Here is a 13336-nt window from a genome sequence, read left to right as displayed (position 1 = left end):
TTCCTTCCTTCCTTCCTTCCTTCCTTCCTTCCCTCCCTTCCTTCTTTCTTTCTTTCTTTTCTTCCTTCCTTCCTTTTTTCCTTCCTTCCTTCCTTTCCTCCTTCCTTCCTTCCTTCCTTCCTTTCTTTCTTTCTTTCTTTCTTTTTCTTTCTCCGAGCCTTGTTCTGTTACCCAGGCTGGAGTGCAGTGCTGAGATCTCAGCTCATTGCAACCTCTGTCTCCTGGGTTCAAGTGATTCTGCTGCCTCAGCCTCCCTAGTAGCTGAGATTACAGAGGCACGCCACTACACCTCACTGATTTTTGTATTTTTAGTAGACATGGAGTTCCACCGTGTTGACCAGGCTGGTCTTGAACTTCTGACCTCATGTAATCCACCTGCCTCGGCCTTTCAAAGTGTTGGGATTACAGGCGTGAGCCACTGTGCCCGGCCAATAGGCTAACTTTTTAAAGCTTAGTTAGATGTGACAATATATTTAAAAATAATAAGACATTATTTGGTAAGGGGAAAGGAAAAGAGGAAGGACACATCCTCTGGTGCAATCAAGAACTTTAATTGGAGGCAGCTCTTCCCATGGGGGCTTTTCAGGAGCTGGGGTGACTCTTGCTTGGTGGCCCAAGGATGGCTCAGATGTCTTCTCCTCCTTCAGGGAGTTTCCGAATTCATCTTCATGACTCCTGTCCACCGCCCTCTTCCTCATGGAGGCGCCCCAGCAGCTGTGCAGCCGCCGGCTAGAATGCTCAGGGCCTCCCAATGAGGCACGGCTGGAATGGCCAGCGCTCCTGGCAGTAGCGGTTTAAGTTTCTCTTGTAAAAATTTCTTTGGGAGGCATATGCACTCAGATCTGAAAGAAGAAAGGAAAACATTATGCTGGGTGAAGGCCTTTGAATAGGGCTTGGATGAACTGTTCTTGTTGTTTGTATCCATTGCTGATCATTCCTCAGATTCTTGAATCCCAAGGGACCCAAGGCAGCCCCTAGCTTAGGACTTGGAAGTCTTTTGTGATAGGAGGAGTTTCTTGCAGTGTGTTTTGCGTTGTGCTACGTTGGTGGCTTCAGTGACGGTAGGCTGTCTTGCAAAGCACAGTGACATAGAAGGTAGGAGACTTGGGCCCATTGTGGCTCTGACACTTACGTCATTCCCTAGAGCACTCGTGGGAAGTCCCTTTCCCTCTGTGAACCTCACCCCTGTGGGCGGTGGGAAGGGCAGAAGGAAGGAGAGGGTGAGGTAGTGGGGTTCCTACCTTCTCAAGCTTGATTCAAGCAGAGCTGTTCCTCTTTGGTCTTTTATAGAAATTGGACTCTGTGAAATGTTGTTTTCAAGGGGGTTTCAAAATGACTGGGTTGGGTAATCCTTAGTTCTCAACAGGACTCCTGGGGTGGCTGTGAGTTGTATGAGACCACCTGGGCATAGAATTGCTGCCCAGCAATGTGGCTGCATTTCTTCTTCCTGGGCTGTGTCCCTGTCCCGGGATTGGGCATCTGTTCTTCCATGACCTGGAGGCATTTCACCCCCAGTTGAACTACATTTAATCCACAAGTGTTTTCTGGTATTGTTTACTTGCCATGCACCTGGCTGGATCTGGGGGCATAACAGGGAACGAAACTGATGTGGGTCCTGCCCTCCTGGCACTTACTGTCTAGTGGCCAAAGTAGACATCAACTAAGCATATGAAAAATACACGTATAAGATGATGCCGCCAGGTGCAGTGGTTACACCTGTAATCCCAGCACTTTGGGGGCCAAGGTAGGTGGATCACTTGAGGTCAGGGGTTCGAGACCAGCCTGGCCAACATGGTGAAACTCTTTCTCTACTAAAAATACAAAAATTAGCCAGGCATGTTGGTGGGCACCTGTAATCTCAGCTACTCAGGAAGCTGAGACAGCAGAAGCACTTGAATCTGGGGGGCGGAAGTTGCAGTGAGCTGAGAGTAGAGATTGCACCACTGTACTCAAGACTGGACAACAGAGGGAGACTCCATCTCAAAAAAAAAAAAAAAAAAAAAAAAGAAAAAAAAGATGATGCCACCAAGCTTTGAAAGGAAAGCATGGATGTGTGCCCTTTCCCCCCAGACCTGCTCCTCTTCATCCTCTTCCTAGCTTGGAAGATAGTGGAGTCAGGTCTTAGACTCTAGGGTCTCCCCAGTGTGCTCTGGAATATGACTGGGGCTGCTTGATGGGAGCGATTCCATCTCCCCATCTCGCTTAGCTGAAATATCAATGGGGTCTGGTTATCAGGACCAGGCTCCCTGTCTAGGGGTTTCTGGTCAGTGTTAGGACCCCGATTTGGGACTCACCCTCAACCTCACTGCTGCTGGAGGAAGTGCTCTTTTTTGACTGGATCAGGGGTGTTCTCGAAGGCAAATGGGAGGCTGCGTTAATGCGCTTGGGATTTTGTCTGTCAAGCTCATCCTTCTGAAGCTGCAAATCTGGCAATGAGAATTCCACAGGGTCACGTGGGGAGGCTTAGGTGAGATCACGGAAGTGAAGGTGTTTTGCAGGCTCTGAAGCAGCGCATACAGACAAGTGGGGGTTACTGTGGGGTGGGGGTGTACCTGAAACTACCACCTCCTGTCCTCTGAGGGCTTCCCCTCACAAGTAGGTGCTGAATTCAAAGTGTGTATTTTAAAATAATACATTATATTTGTATGTATTTATGGGCTACATATGAAATTTTGTTATGTGCATAGAATGTATAATGATCAATTCAGGGCAAAGTATGTATTCCTTTTAAGACATTAACTTTTTTCCATTTATAAATGTAGTGCATATGCTTTATAGAAAAGTTAGGAAATAATGAATAGTATAAAAGAGGAAAAAGTGACCCCAAACACCTCTTCCCCAAGTTATTATCACAGTTCCGGTCTTTTCCTATGCATATTTTACATAGTCCGTCATATCCTATGTATTATGGATGAATTTTACTTATTTATTTTTTGAGACAAGGATCTGCTCTGTTGCCCAGACTGGAGTGCAGTGGTGTGATCATAGCTCACTGTAACCTCAAACTCCTAGGCTCAAGCAATCCTCCTGCCTCAGCCTCCCAAGTAGCGAGGACTACAGGCATGTGTCACTGCGCTCAGCTAAATTTTAAATTTTTTTTGTAGAGAGCGGGAGTCTCACTATGTTGCCAGGCTGGTCTTGAACTCCTGGCCTCAAGTAATCTTTTAGCCTCAGCCTCGCAAAGTGCTAGGATCACAGATGTGAGCCACCTCACCCAGCCCTGCATTTGACTTTGTTTATATACGTTATGGCATAAATATTTTTTTATGTCAGTAATTTTAAAAAATGGTTGTACAATATTCTAGTTTTTGAATAATGTAAGATTTATTTAACCAAAGTTCTAATGTTGGACTTTTAATTTTTTATTTATTTATTTATTTTTTGAGGGAGTCTCACTCTGGTACCTAGGCTGGAGTGCAGTGGTGCAATCATGACTTACTGCAGCCTCGACCTCTTGGGTTCAAGCGATCCTCCCACCTCAGCCTCCTGAGTAGCTGAAATGACAGGTGTGTGCCACCATACCTGGCTAATTTTTTTTTGAGACGGAGTTTCGCTCTTGTTGCCCAGACTGGAGTGCAATGGCGTGATCTCGGCTCACTGCAACCTCCACCTCCCGGGTTCAAGCAATTCTCCTGCCTCAGCCTCCTGAGTAACTGGGATTATAGACATGTGCCACCATGACCAGCTACCTTTGTATTTTTAGTAGAGACGGGGTTTCTCCATGTTGGCCAGGCTGGTCTCAAACTCCCGGCCTCAGGTGATCCACCTACCTTGGCCTCCCAGAATGCTGGGATTACAAACGTGAGCCACCATGCCCAGTCTGGCTAATTTTTTATTATTTGTAGAGGTGGGATCTTCCCATGTTGCCCAGGCTGGTCTTGAACTTCTGGGCTCAAGTGATGCTCCTACCTCCCAAAGTGCTGGGATTATAGGTATGAGCCACTGTGCCCAGCCCAAATTTTTCTACCATAAATATTGTTGCAATGAACATTGTTGTATGTGAGACTTTGTCTTTATATACTTCTAGGTTTCTAGAAGAAGAACAACAAATTTTGTCGACAGTCTGAGCTGTGTTCTGTGATAGACAGCTCTGTCATTTATTAGCTGCATACCTTAACTATTTGCTTAACCCCCGCCTGCCTCTTCATTCATATCTGCAAAATGGTATGTTCAATTTGAATACTAATGTCCACTTCTTCGAGTTATGGTGGGGATTAAATAATATCATTTTACTGTTAAAATGTGAAATATATGCTCTGAAACAGTAAGGGATTTATCTGATCACAGCTGGGTCCCCAGTGCCTAGACAGTGCTTTGCATATTATAGGTTCTCAGTAATTATCATCATCCTTCCCTTGGGAAAAGACATTCATATTTTTAAGGTTCTTGATTTTTATTGTGACTCTACTTCCAGGGAAAGTATTTTAAAGACCCTCACATGTGGATTTCTGTCAAAACAAATCATTGTACTATCCTGTCTCTCAATGGGAGTCTGCCAGGTTCCTGGCCATCTGTGCTCACCCCCTCCCACTTGTGTGAGTCCTAAATGTGGCTGATTTTGACAACAATGCTTCCTTTTTTTTTTCTGTCTGAAATAGTTGATTTTGATCCCTGATCTTCTCTGCTTGATCTCTTTTCCTGGATCTTCAAGAAGATTTTGATTACAAACTGAAGGCCAGGGTGTCTTCTCTGTCTCTCTCTCTTCCCTTGACATGGTAGCCTAGGAAGCCTCATGTTCCAGAGGCCCTGGCTAAAGATTAAAAGGGGGATGGCTGGTTTGTACTAGACTTTGTGTAAGCAAGAAATACATTTTTATTTTGTAAACCATTGAGATTTCAAGGCTTATTTGTTTTAGCAGCAGAACATACTCTATCCTGATCAATACCTATATATTGTTTCTGTATGTTGAGTGCCTACTCTGTGCCAGACCCTGAGCTAGATGCTTATTTATATTGCCTCATTTTACCCTCCCAATGATCCTGAAAAATAATGATGTATTATGAATAGCCCTATTTTACCGGTAAGGACAGTGAGGCTCAGGGAGGTCAACAGACTTGCCCAACTTCTGTGGCAGAACTGAGATTTAAACTAGCATGTATTGCCCCCAAAACAGGGATCTTAACCCACTATTTTTATAGTCTTTAATCCAGTGTTTCTCAGACTATAATGTATATTCAAATTTACCTGGAGATCCTGTTAAAGTGCCAGTTCTGATTCAGTAGGTCTGGAGCAGGGTCTGAAAATGCATTTGTAACAAGCCCCCAAGTGATGCCAGTATTGCTGGTCTGTGGACTACACTTTAAGTACAAGAGTTTAAGCTCTCTTTTTTATTGGTTTGAGTACTTAGCTATCCAACACCCACCTCATTTTAAATTGGAATTATCACTCAAAAGATGAAGGCAGTTTGGGGGTATCCCAGCAGGCAGAGAGTGAGCAAACTGAGGTTTAGAGAGGCCATGCAGAGTGTCCTTATCTGATACCTACTTTGGGTCGATGGCTTGTGCTCTTGGGTTTGACTGGGAACCTTGGAGTCATCTATGGCATAGGGCTCCTGACAGTCCCTGCAGCATAAACAGAAGATCTTCGAGATCAGGTTTTGGTGGGCTGCTGTTGGAGGCAAAGGAATGAGGGGCATGGGTTCTGGAATGTGAATTCCAGATGCCTATTGGAAATTGACTGTGGTGGCGGGGGGGTATCATTGGGTCAGCCTCTCCCAGGGTATTAACATAATACTCCTCCCCTCTCCCAAATCTTCTGTAGCTTCCCATGGCCAGCAGATCCAGTCCCTTCCGCCTAGGCCATTTTTTTTCCTATTATGTACAAATTTTCTTACCCATGGAAAGGAGTTGAAATCTCTACTCTGCCAGCTTTGTCTGCAGGGGTGCCTTGTTGAATCAGCCAATCTTGAGTTTGAGCCCAATTCACTGGGCTGGGCTGTTTCCTAAGTAAACATAAGACTGTGGCTGAAAAATGCTAGTCCTTCACCTGTGTTCACACTCCAGATAGGATCTGACGACAGCAAAATCCCACCTCATGCAGACATGCACGTAAACATGCTCAGGTTTCAGATAGCTCTGTGTCCTACCCCATTAACAGGTGCATGTTCTTGGGTGGATTCTTTACCCTTTCTGAACTTCACTTTTATCATGTGAAAAATGAGAATAGCAGTGCCTACTTTGCAGAAGTAAAGAATCATATATATGAAAAGTAGCTCCTGTGGTGCTAGGTATACGATAAGTGCTCAGTCAATGGTCATTCCATTTTCCTCCCTTCTCTTCATGTGGCTTCCTGGCTTCAAATGATCCCAGCTGGTCCAGGTCCTATGGAAAGGAAGCATATGGACTCGTAGCTTTAAATTCTGGTTTTGCCACTAATTTGCTGGATGGCTTTGGGTAGGTCCATGCTTCTTTCTGTGTCTCAGGCTCCTCATCAGTAATAAGAAGTTAGGCTAGATGATCTCTTCAAGGATCTTTCTAGTTTTGAAGGTCCAGGATTATAAGGCCTTGCTTTAGTCCCAGATTCCTTTATTTGTGTATCAAGTTTTTCAGATCTCTGGATACATTCTGTTCTCACTCCCCTTCTTGTGGCAAAACCCCCCTTTAAAAGGAAATTCTGATCATGGTATTGGTTAGGTGTCCCTCACAATACCTCATTCACTTTGCTTTGTGAATTTTGCCTTCATTATAGGCACTTGAGTCTCATTTTCTCTACTGCCATACCCTGGCTGGAGCCACCATCATCTCTTGCCTGAATTACTGCAATAGTCTCCTAACTGGTCTCCTTATTTCTCTTGCCCTGGACTTCCTCCATAATTAATACAAAAGGTGGGGTAGTTCTGTTAAAATGTATCATGTCATCTTCAGCTCAAAACTTCCAAGGACAGGAAAAAATGGGAATAGTAGATGGAGAGATATAATATGGAAGGAAGAAATGGAAACTCAAATAGAATCAAATAGAAATTCTAGTTCTATAAAAACCAGTATCTGAAGAAAATATGTATTGGGTAGGGTTAACCACAGATTGGACAAAGCGAAAGCAATGATCAGTAAACCTGCAAAAAGGTCAATAGAAATTATCCAAACTGAAGCAGAGAAAGCAAAAAAGATTTAAAAAGGATGAAGGGTACACCAGTGACCTCGCGGGATGCTACCAAGCTGTGTAACATACACGTGTTGCTGGACTCTCAGAAGGACCAAGGGCAGAAAAAATGTTTGAAGCAAAAGTGGCTGAAAATTTACCAAATTTGATAGAAAGCATCAACATAAGTACTCGGTGAGCACCAAACATGAAAAACAAAAAGAAAATCACACCTAGGCACATTTTAGTCAAATGGCCAAAAAGTAAACTGAAGAGCAGGCTCTTAAAACAACTGGAATAAATAAAGATGAAAAAAAGAACCTGTAAACCTTTCACTTCATATTCCATGAAAACATCCTTCAATAATTACAGCAAAATGAAGACATTATAAGATAAACAAAAATAGAGAGAATTTGTCTTTAGAAGACCCAGCCTGCAAAAAAATGCTGAAAGATCAAAGGAAAATGATACCAGATGGAAATTCACATTTACAGAAAGGGATGAATAGGATAAGAAATAGCAAATATGTGGGGGTAAATGCAAACTTTTTTTTTTTTTTTGAGACAGAGTTTTAACTGTCACCCAGGCTGGAGTACAGTGGCGTGATCACAGCTCACGGCAGCCTCAAACTCCTGGGCTCAAGTGATCCTCCTGCTTCAGCCTCCCCAGTAGCTGGGACTACAGGAGTGCACCACCACACCTGGCTAATTTTTGTAGTTTTTATAGAGACAGGGTCTCCCTATGTAGCCCAGGCTGGTCTTGAACTCCTGGGCTCAAGTAATCCTCCCACGTTGGCCTCTAAAGGTGCTGGGATTACAGGAGTGAGTCAAAAATATTTTTTTCTCTTAGTCTTTCTTTTCTCCAAAATTGTTCAGTGGTTTCGCATATTCCTCAGAAGAAAAACCAAAGTTCTCACTTGGGTCTTAAGATATTCTGTAATGTAATCATCCTTCTTCCTCTTGTCCACTCACAACCCTCATCACCAACTGTCTTCAGTTCCTTCAGTTCCCCAATTCCATTTGCCCCCTTGCTGAGTTTTAAAACACAGCAAGCTCTCAACTCAACAGTTTGTGCTTGTTTTACTCTCTGCCTGGAATTCAGTTCTCTTAGATAACAACATTCTGTCATTACCTTCAAGTGTTTGCTTCAATGTCACCTTTTCTAGTGAGACTTTCTCGGTTGTATTTAACATTATACCCCCTTGTCCAGCACCCCAACACTTCCTAACTCTTCCTTTCTTCCTTGCTTACTTTTCAGATGTTTTCTTTCTTTCCCTCCCTCCCTCCCTCCCTCCCTTCCTTCCTCCCTTCCTCCCTCCCTTCCTCCCTTCCTCCCTTCCTCCCTTCCTCCCTTCTTCCCTTCTGTCTCTCTCTCAATCTCTCTCTCTCTTTCTTGACACGGTCTAGCTGTATGCTCAGGCTGGAGTGCAGTGGCACAATCATGGTTCACTGCAGCCTTGAACTTCTAGGCTCCTCCTGCCTCAGCCTCCTGAGTAGCTGGGACTACAGGTGCATGCCACCATGCCCAGCAAATTCTTAATTTTTTTTTTTTTTTTTTTAAGAGAAAGGGTCTCACTCTATTGCCCAGGCTGGTCTTGAAATCAAGTGATCCTCCCATGTTGGCCTCCCAAAGTGTTGGGATTACATGTGTGAGTCACCGTGCCCAGCTTCATTTCCTAACACTTTACATAATTTGCTAATTACTGTGCTTAAGGTCTGCTTCTCCCCACTAAATTAGAAGTCACATGAGGTCATGGATTTTAGCTGTTTGGTTTACTGTTCTATTCTCAGTGTCTAGAGCAGTACCTAGCGCAGTATGGGAAGTCAATAATTGTTTGTAGAATAAAAATTGAAGGTGTTTGTAGAATAAACTAGCATGTATTCTTGTCTTGAGTAAAAGCATTTGCAGGCCCTGGGGGCAGTAGAGAGGTGGGGTGTAGTTTTTGTGTCAGGAATATCACAAGCTGTAGGACACAGCTTACCCCATTCACATGCTAAGCTGACTCTGATGGTTTCATGAGTCAATTTTAGTTCTGCTCTCTGTTTACTGGTTGGGACTATTTTTCTTCCCCATCTGCTGCAAAGCATATCTATCTTCTTCCCATGTTTCCTATTTTATGGGATGGTCCTATTATTCACTCTGTCTCTAGGGTCAGAAGCCTGCCAGCCTCCTGCTGTCTGCTCACGTTCATCAGTCTTTGAACTTTACTTTCCAAATATCTCTTCAGTCTGTCTGCCCAGTCAGTCCTTTGCCATTTCCTTCACCATAGTGTAAGCCACCATCACTTCTCACGTGGACCACTGCTTAAACTTTTTCATTGGCTTGTTTGCCTCCACCTAAAGCTAGAGTTATCTGGTAGACATGTAAATCCTGTCTCTCTTCTGCCCCAACAACCCTCTGCCCCACCAAGGGGGTCCCCAAGTCTGCAGGTCCAACTCCTTTTGTGATCACCACTGTTATTCTCTTCAGCCTCATCTTCTCTGGGTTGCACTCACCGCCCTACAGCCATAAGAGATGCTGTATAGGCAGCTCTCCCAATCACCTTTTACTAAATGGATCTGTTCACATCCTGTTCCCTCTGTCTGAGATGTTCTCACCTCAATCCTTCATTCATCCAACTCCAGGATTCAGCTCAGGGGCTACAGGAAGGCATGGGATGAGTTAGGAGTCCCTCCCTTGTGCTCCCACAGCACTCCCCCGCTGGCCCACCATGTTTTCCTGTATCACAGCCTGTTATTGTACAGTGACTGCCTAACTCATGGTAAATGCTCAATAAATACTTGCTGAAACATTGTCTTGTAACTGCCTATTGTTGACAGTCTGGATACTAGTTCATGAGCTTTTTCCTTTTTCTTTTTTTTTTTCTTGTTTTTTATTTTTTGAGACGGTCTCACTCTGACACCTGTGCTGGACTGTAGTGGCACCATCAGGGCTCATTCCAACCTCAGCCTCCCAGGCTCAAGCGATTTCCCTCTCTCAGCCTCCTGGGTAGCTTGGAATACAGGCTCGCACTACCGTGCCCGGTTATAGTCTGTTTTTTTGTTTTGTTTTGGTAGAGGTGGGATTTTGCCATATTGCCCAGGCTCATCTCGAATTCCTGGGCTCAAGCAATCTCCCTGCCTCAGCCTCCAAAAGTGCTGGGTTATAGGCTTGAGCCACTGAGCCCAGCCAAGTTTTTTTTTTTTCTTCTGCGTTTATTTAACATGTATTTACTGAAAACCTGCCATGTGCCAGGTACTGTTACGTGCTGGAGATATAGCAGTGAACAAGACACAAGATAGACAAATGTCCATGGAAGCAGGGACAGTATTTTATTCACTTTTGTATCCTCAGCATTCAGCCCAGGGATGGGCAAAGAATAGGTACTTTATACATATTTGTTGAATAAACACATGAACCTTCTCTGACTGTTGGAAAAAAACTATGCCCAGCAGATCTCCTTTCTCCCTTCCACTAACTGATTTTTAACTTTCTGCACATAAGCTGTTCCCTATGGTTAGATACGATGCAGGCTAGACACGTACAGATATCCCCATTGTATGGATTTTTTGGTCAAAGTGGGGGCACTCACTATGTCCATTTAGCCCCAATCTCCAATAGTCTTTTGGATCTGCTGCCAGGTGAGGTTTCTTTTTTTTCCCCTAGACTTAGTGTCATGTCATGGGATTTTATTTTTTAAATGTGATTTGAGCTCTGATGTATTTTATTGAGCTCTCTTTAGTGGATTTATTTTGTTTTTCTATAATTTGTAAAGAAATAGAAATTTATATAGGCAGTTAGATCTTTTGTTTTGGCGATGCACCATTTAGCAAACATCCTTCCCATTAATCTGCTTCTTATTCTGCTACTTGCTTTAGTTTCCATTGTCTTCATCCACTTATAAAAATGCTTGCCTCATGGAGTTTGGCTTTGTTCCAGACTGCCTTGTGTATGTTGAATGTAGAAGGAAGCGCTTCATAAGAAAGGAATGGAAGCATAGCTCTGACAAGCCCCCACCATGAATCAGCCCTGAGTGGTTGGAGTTTTGTTGGAGTGGTAATTAATTTGTCTGGGGGAAATTGCTAAAACTTGGACTTGGGTCCCTCTAAACCTTTGTCAGCATGTGTTCTGTCTTGGTAAATCATAAAAGAAGGTCACTTTTTTTTTTTTTTTAGCTTATATGCGGGAGTCAGTAATTTTCAGGTTGTTGATCATGTGGCCTCTTTTAGGCTCTGCTTGGCCAAGAAATTCAAGATACTGTGCACAAGTAGAAACTGTTTATCAATTGTAGTGTACTCTTTCCTGCTTGTCATGGTCTCATCTGCATTAAGGTTGTTGCCTCTTCCTGGAAAAACTCCATATATATACTCCCACTATAGGTACTCTCATGTATTTGTCTTAATAAATGGCAAAAATTCACTAGATGACTTAGGATTACTGTAGCCATGATGACAAAGTTTTGATGTCAAAAATCAGATTTAAGAGGAGCTCTAGAGAAGAGAGAAGACAAAAATGTCAAACATATAATAGAAGGCTTCTTTGTCTGGAATGCTCTGGCCTCAGAAAGAAAAAAAAGAAAGACCTTACTCTCACGCAAACCTCTGACACCTACTTTCTTTGCTTCTCTCTTTCTCTCTCCACCCAACTTGATCTTTACTACCCACTTATACTCCTCTTACTCCTTCCCCTGGTTGCCCTAATAAATTTTCAGGGAGCATTTTCTGGAAAAGAACAATCACATTGCACAATACCCGCCTAAAACTTCTGCACTGAAGGTAGATCCAGAGAGGCTGAATTTAAACCAAGTAAGAGTTGAGTCGGGTAAAAATAGAATCTTCCCAAATTTCAGAACAAAAGAAAGTTTGTTTTCTATATCCTGTGGGATTCAGGATTCTGTTCATTACTAATTGTCTTGGACTATCATATTTGCACCAGTTAGTTCATTTCATTGTTGACCTTCAGGCCAGGCACAGTGGCTCGCACCTGTAATCCCAGCACTCTGGGAGGCTGAGACAGGAAGATTACTTGAGTTTTGGAGTTTGAGACCAGCCTGGACAACATACCTCATCTCTACTAAAAATCAAAATTTAGCTGGGCATGGTGGTGTGCACCTGCAGTTCCAGTTACTCAGAGGCTGAGGAGAGAGGATTGCTTGAACCTGAGAAATCAAGGCTTCAGTGAGCTATAATCATGCCACTGCATTCCAGTCTAGGCAACAGGAGATCTTGACTCAAAAATAAATAAATAAATAAATAAATAAATAAAATTTTTGACCTTCAACGATGGGGAAAATGTTTAAGAGTAGCAGGATGAGAAAGGTCAGAAGATTCAAATAACCCATCTAAGCCTAATATTTTTAAAAATGGACTTGAGAGGGTAAGAAAAATAGGAAGTATGCCACATGAAACTATTTCAAAAGATTTTCTCTTAAGGGTAGATAGGGCAAAGATTCATTAATAACAAACAAAATGATGAATCAATAGGTGACTTAATAGACTTCAGGACACTTTCAAAGGACATTCTGGGGCAAAGAGTATAAGTAAAAGGAGCCCTTTCTTCTCTGTGCAAAAGCTCATATCTAAAATAGGGGATTTAGAAAAAAATCAATTGGAATGGGAAATTCCATTAGTGTAGATATCTTCATCATTTTCCAAGAGTCCTAAAATGTTAACTGGAAATCAAAACAATCTTATGGCCTACTAGATAACACAACTGGCCCCTGAAATAAAGACAGGACCAAAATTCCCTCTGTTCCTTAAGAATTTGGAGTCTGTGGAGAACACTTGCACTTACTGTATGTAGAAAGACCATTAGAAGAACTAATGTTCCATGTCAGAAGGACAGCTGTAATGTTCCATGTCAGAAGGACAGCTGTAATGTTCCATGTCAGAAGGACAGCTGTCTGTATCTGTCTGCTGAGTCTTTCTAAGGAGGCTTTTGCACTTAACACTTTCCTATCTTGCCTCTAAACTCCCAAGGGGCATTGTCTATAAATATAGATGAACTATACTGCTATAAATATAAGCTATACTGCTTGCTTGTTGATACGGTTTGTTTCTTATGTGGAGATCAGACTTTTCTATTCCAACTATGATTAAGACTAATTGTTCTGCAGAATGAATATTTAGACCATTCCAGTGCATGATTCTCCAGCACCCACAGTGGACTATGCCTTCTTACACAGAATCTGAAGGGATGAAACCCTTCTTGGGGGTTTAGCTACTAGTACGTGAAACAGACTTCTGAGGATTCTGAGTTGAACAATTTAAAGTGCTTCCCC

The 13336-nt window shown here is 42.9% G+C and overlaps 1 protein-coding gene across 2 annotated transcripts in view; it reads right to left on the bottom strand.

The window, feature by feature from the left end:
• Nucleotides 1-532: 532 nt before the first annotated feature.
• Nucleotides 533-13336, bottom strand: part of TEX48 (testis expressed 48) — a 15837-nt gene continuing 3033 nt past the window's right edge. Inside the window, exons 2-5 of one of the 2 annotated variants that reach the window (XR_001886375.1) lie at nucleotides 5834-5941; nucleotides 5485-5561; nucleotides 2295-2426; nucleotides 533-842 (exon numbers count right to left, since the gene is read on the bottom strand). Coding sequence is in view for 1 of the 2 variants with exons in the window: in XM_017876004.1 (XP_017731493.1) it covers nucleotides 739-842; nucleotides 2295-2426; nucleotides 5485-5607; nucleotides 5834-5837 (363 nt within the window). In the remaining variant the exon portion in view is untranslated. Of the gene's footprint in view, nucleotides 843-2294; nucleotides 2427-5484; nucleotides 5608-5833; nucleotides 5942-13336 lie in introns of both variants that reach the window. The other variant, XM_017876004.1, reaches the window with a different exon arrangement.

This window comes from Rhinopithecus bieti, unplaced genomic scaffold, assembly GCF_001698545.2.
Source record: "Rhinopithecus bieti isolate Rb0 unplaced genomic scaffold, ASM169854v2 scaffold_9997, whole genome shotgun sequence".
Taxonomy (NCBI): domain Eukaryota; kingdom Metazoa; phylum Chordata; class Mammalia; order Primates; family Cercopithecidae; genus Rhinopithecus; species Rhinopithecus bieti.
This window is presented reverse-complemented; position numbering and strand designations above follow the sequence as displayed.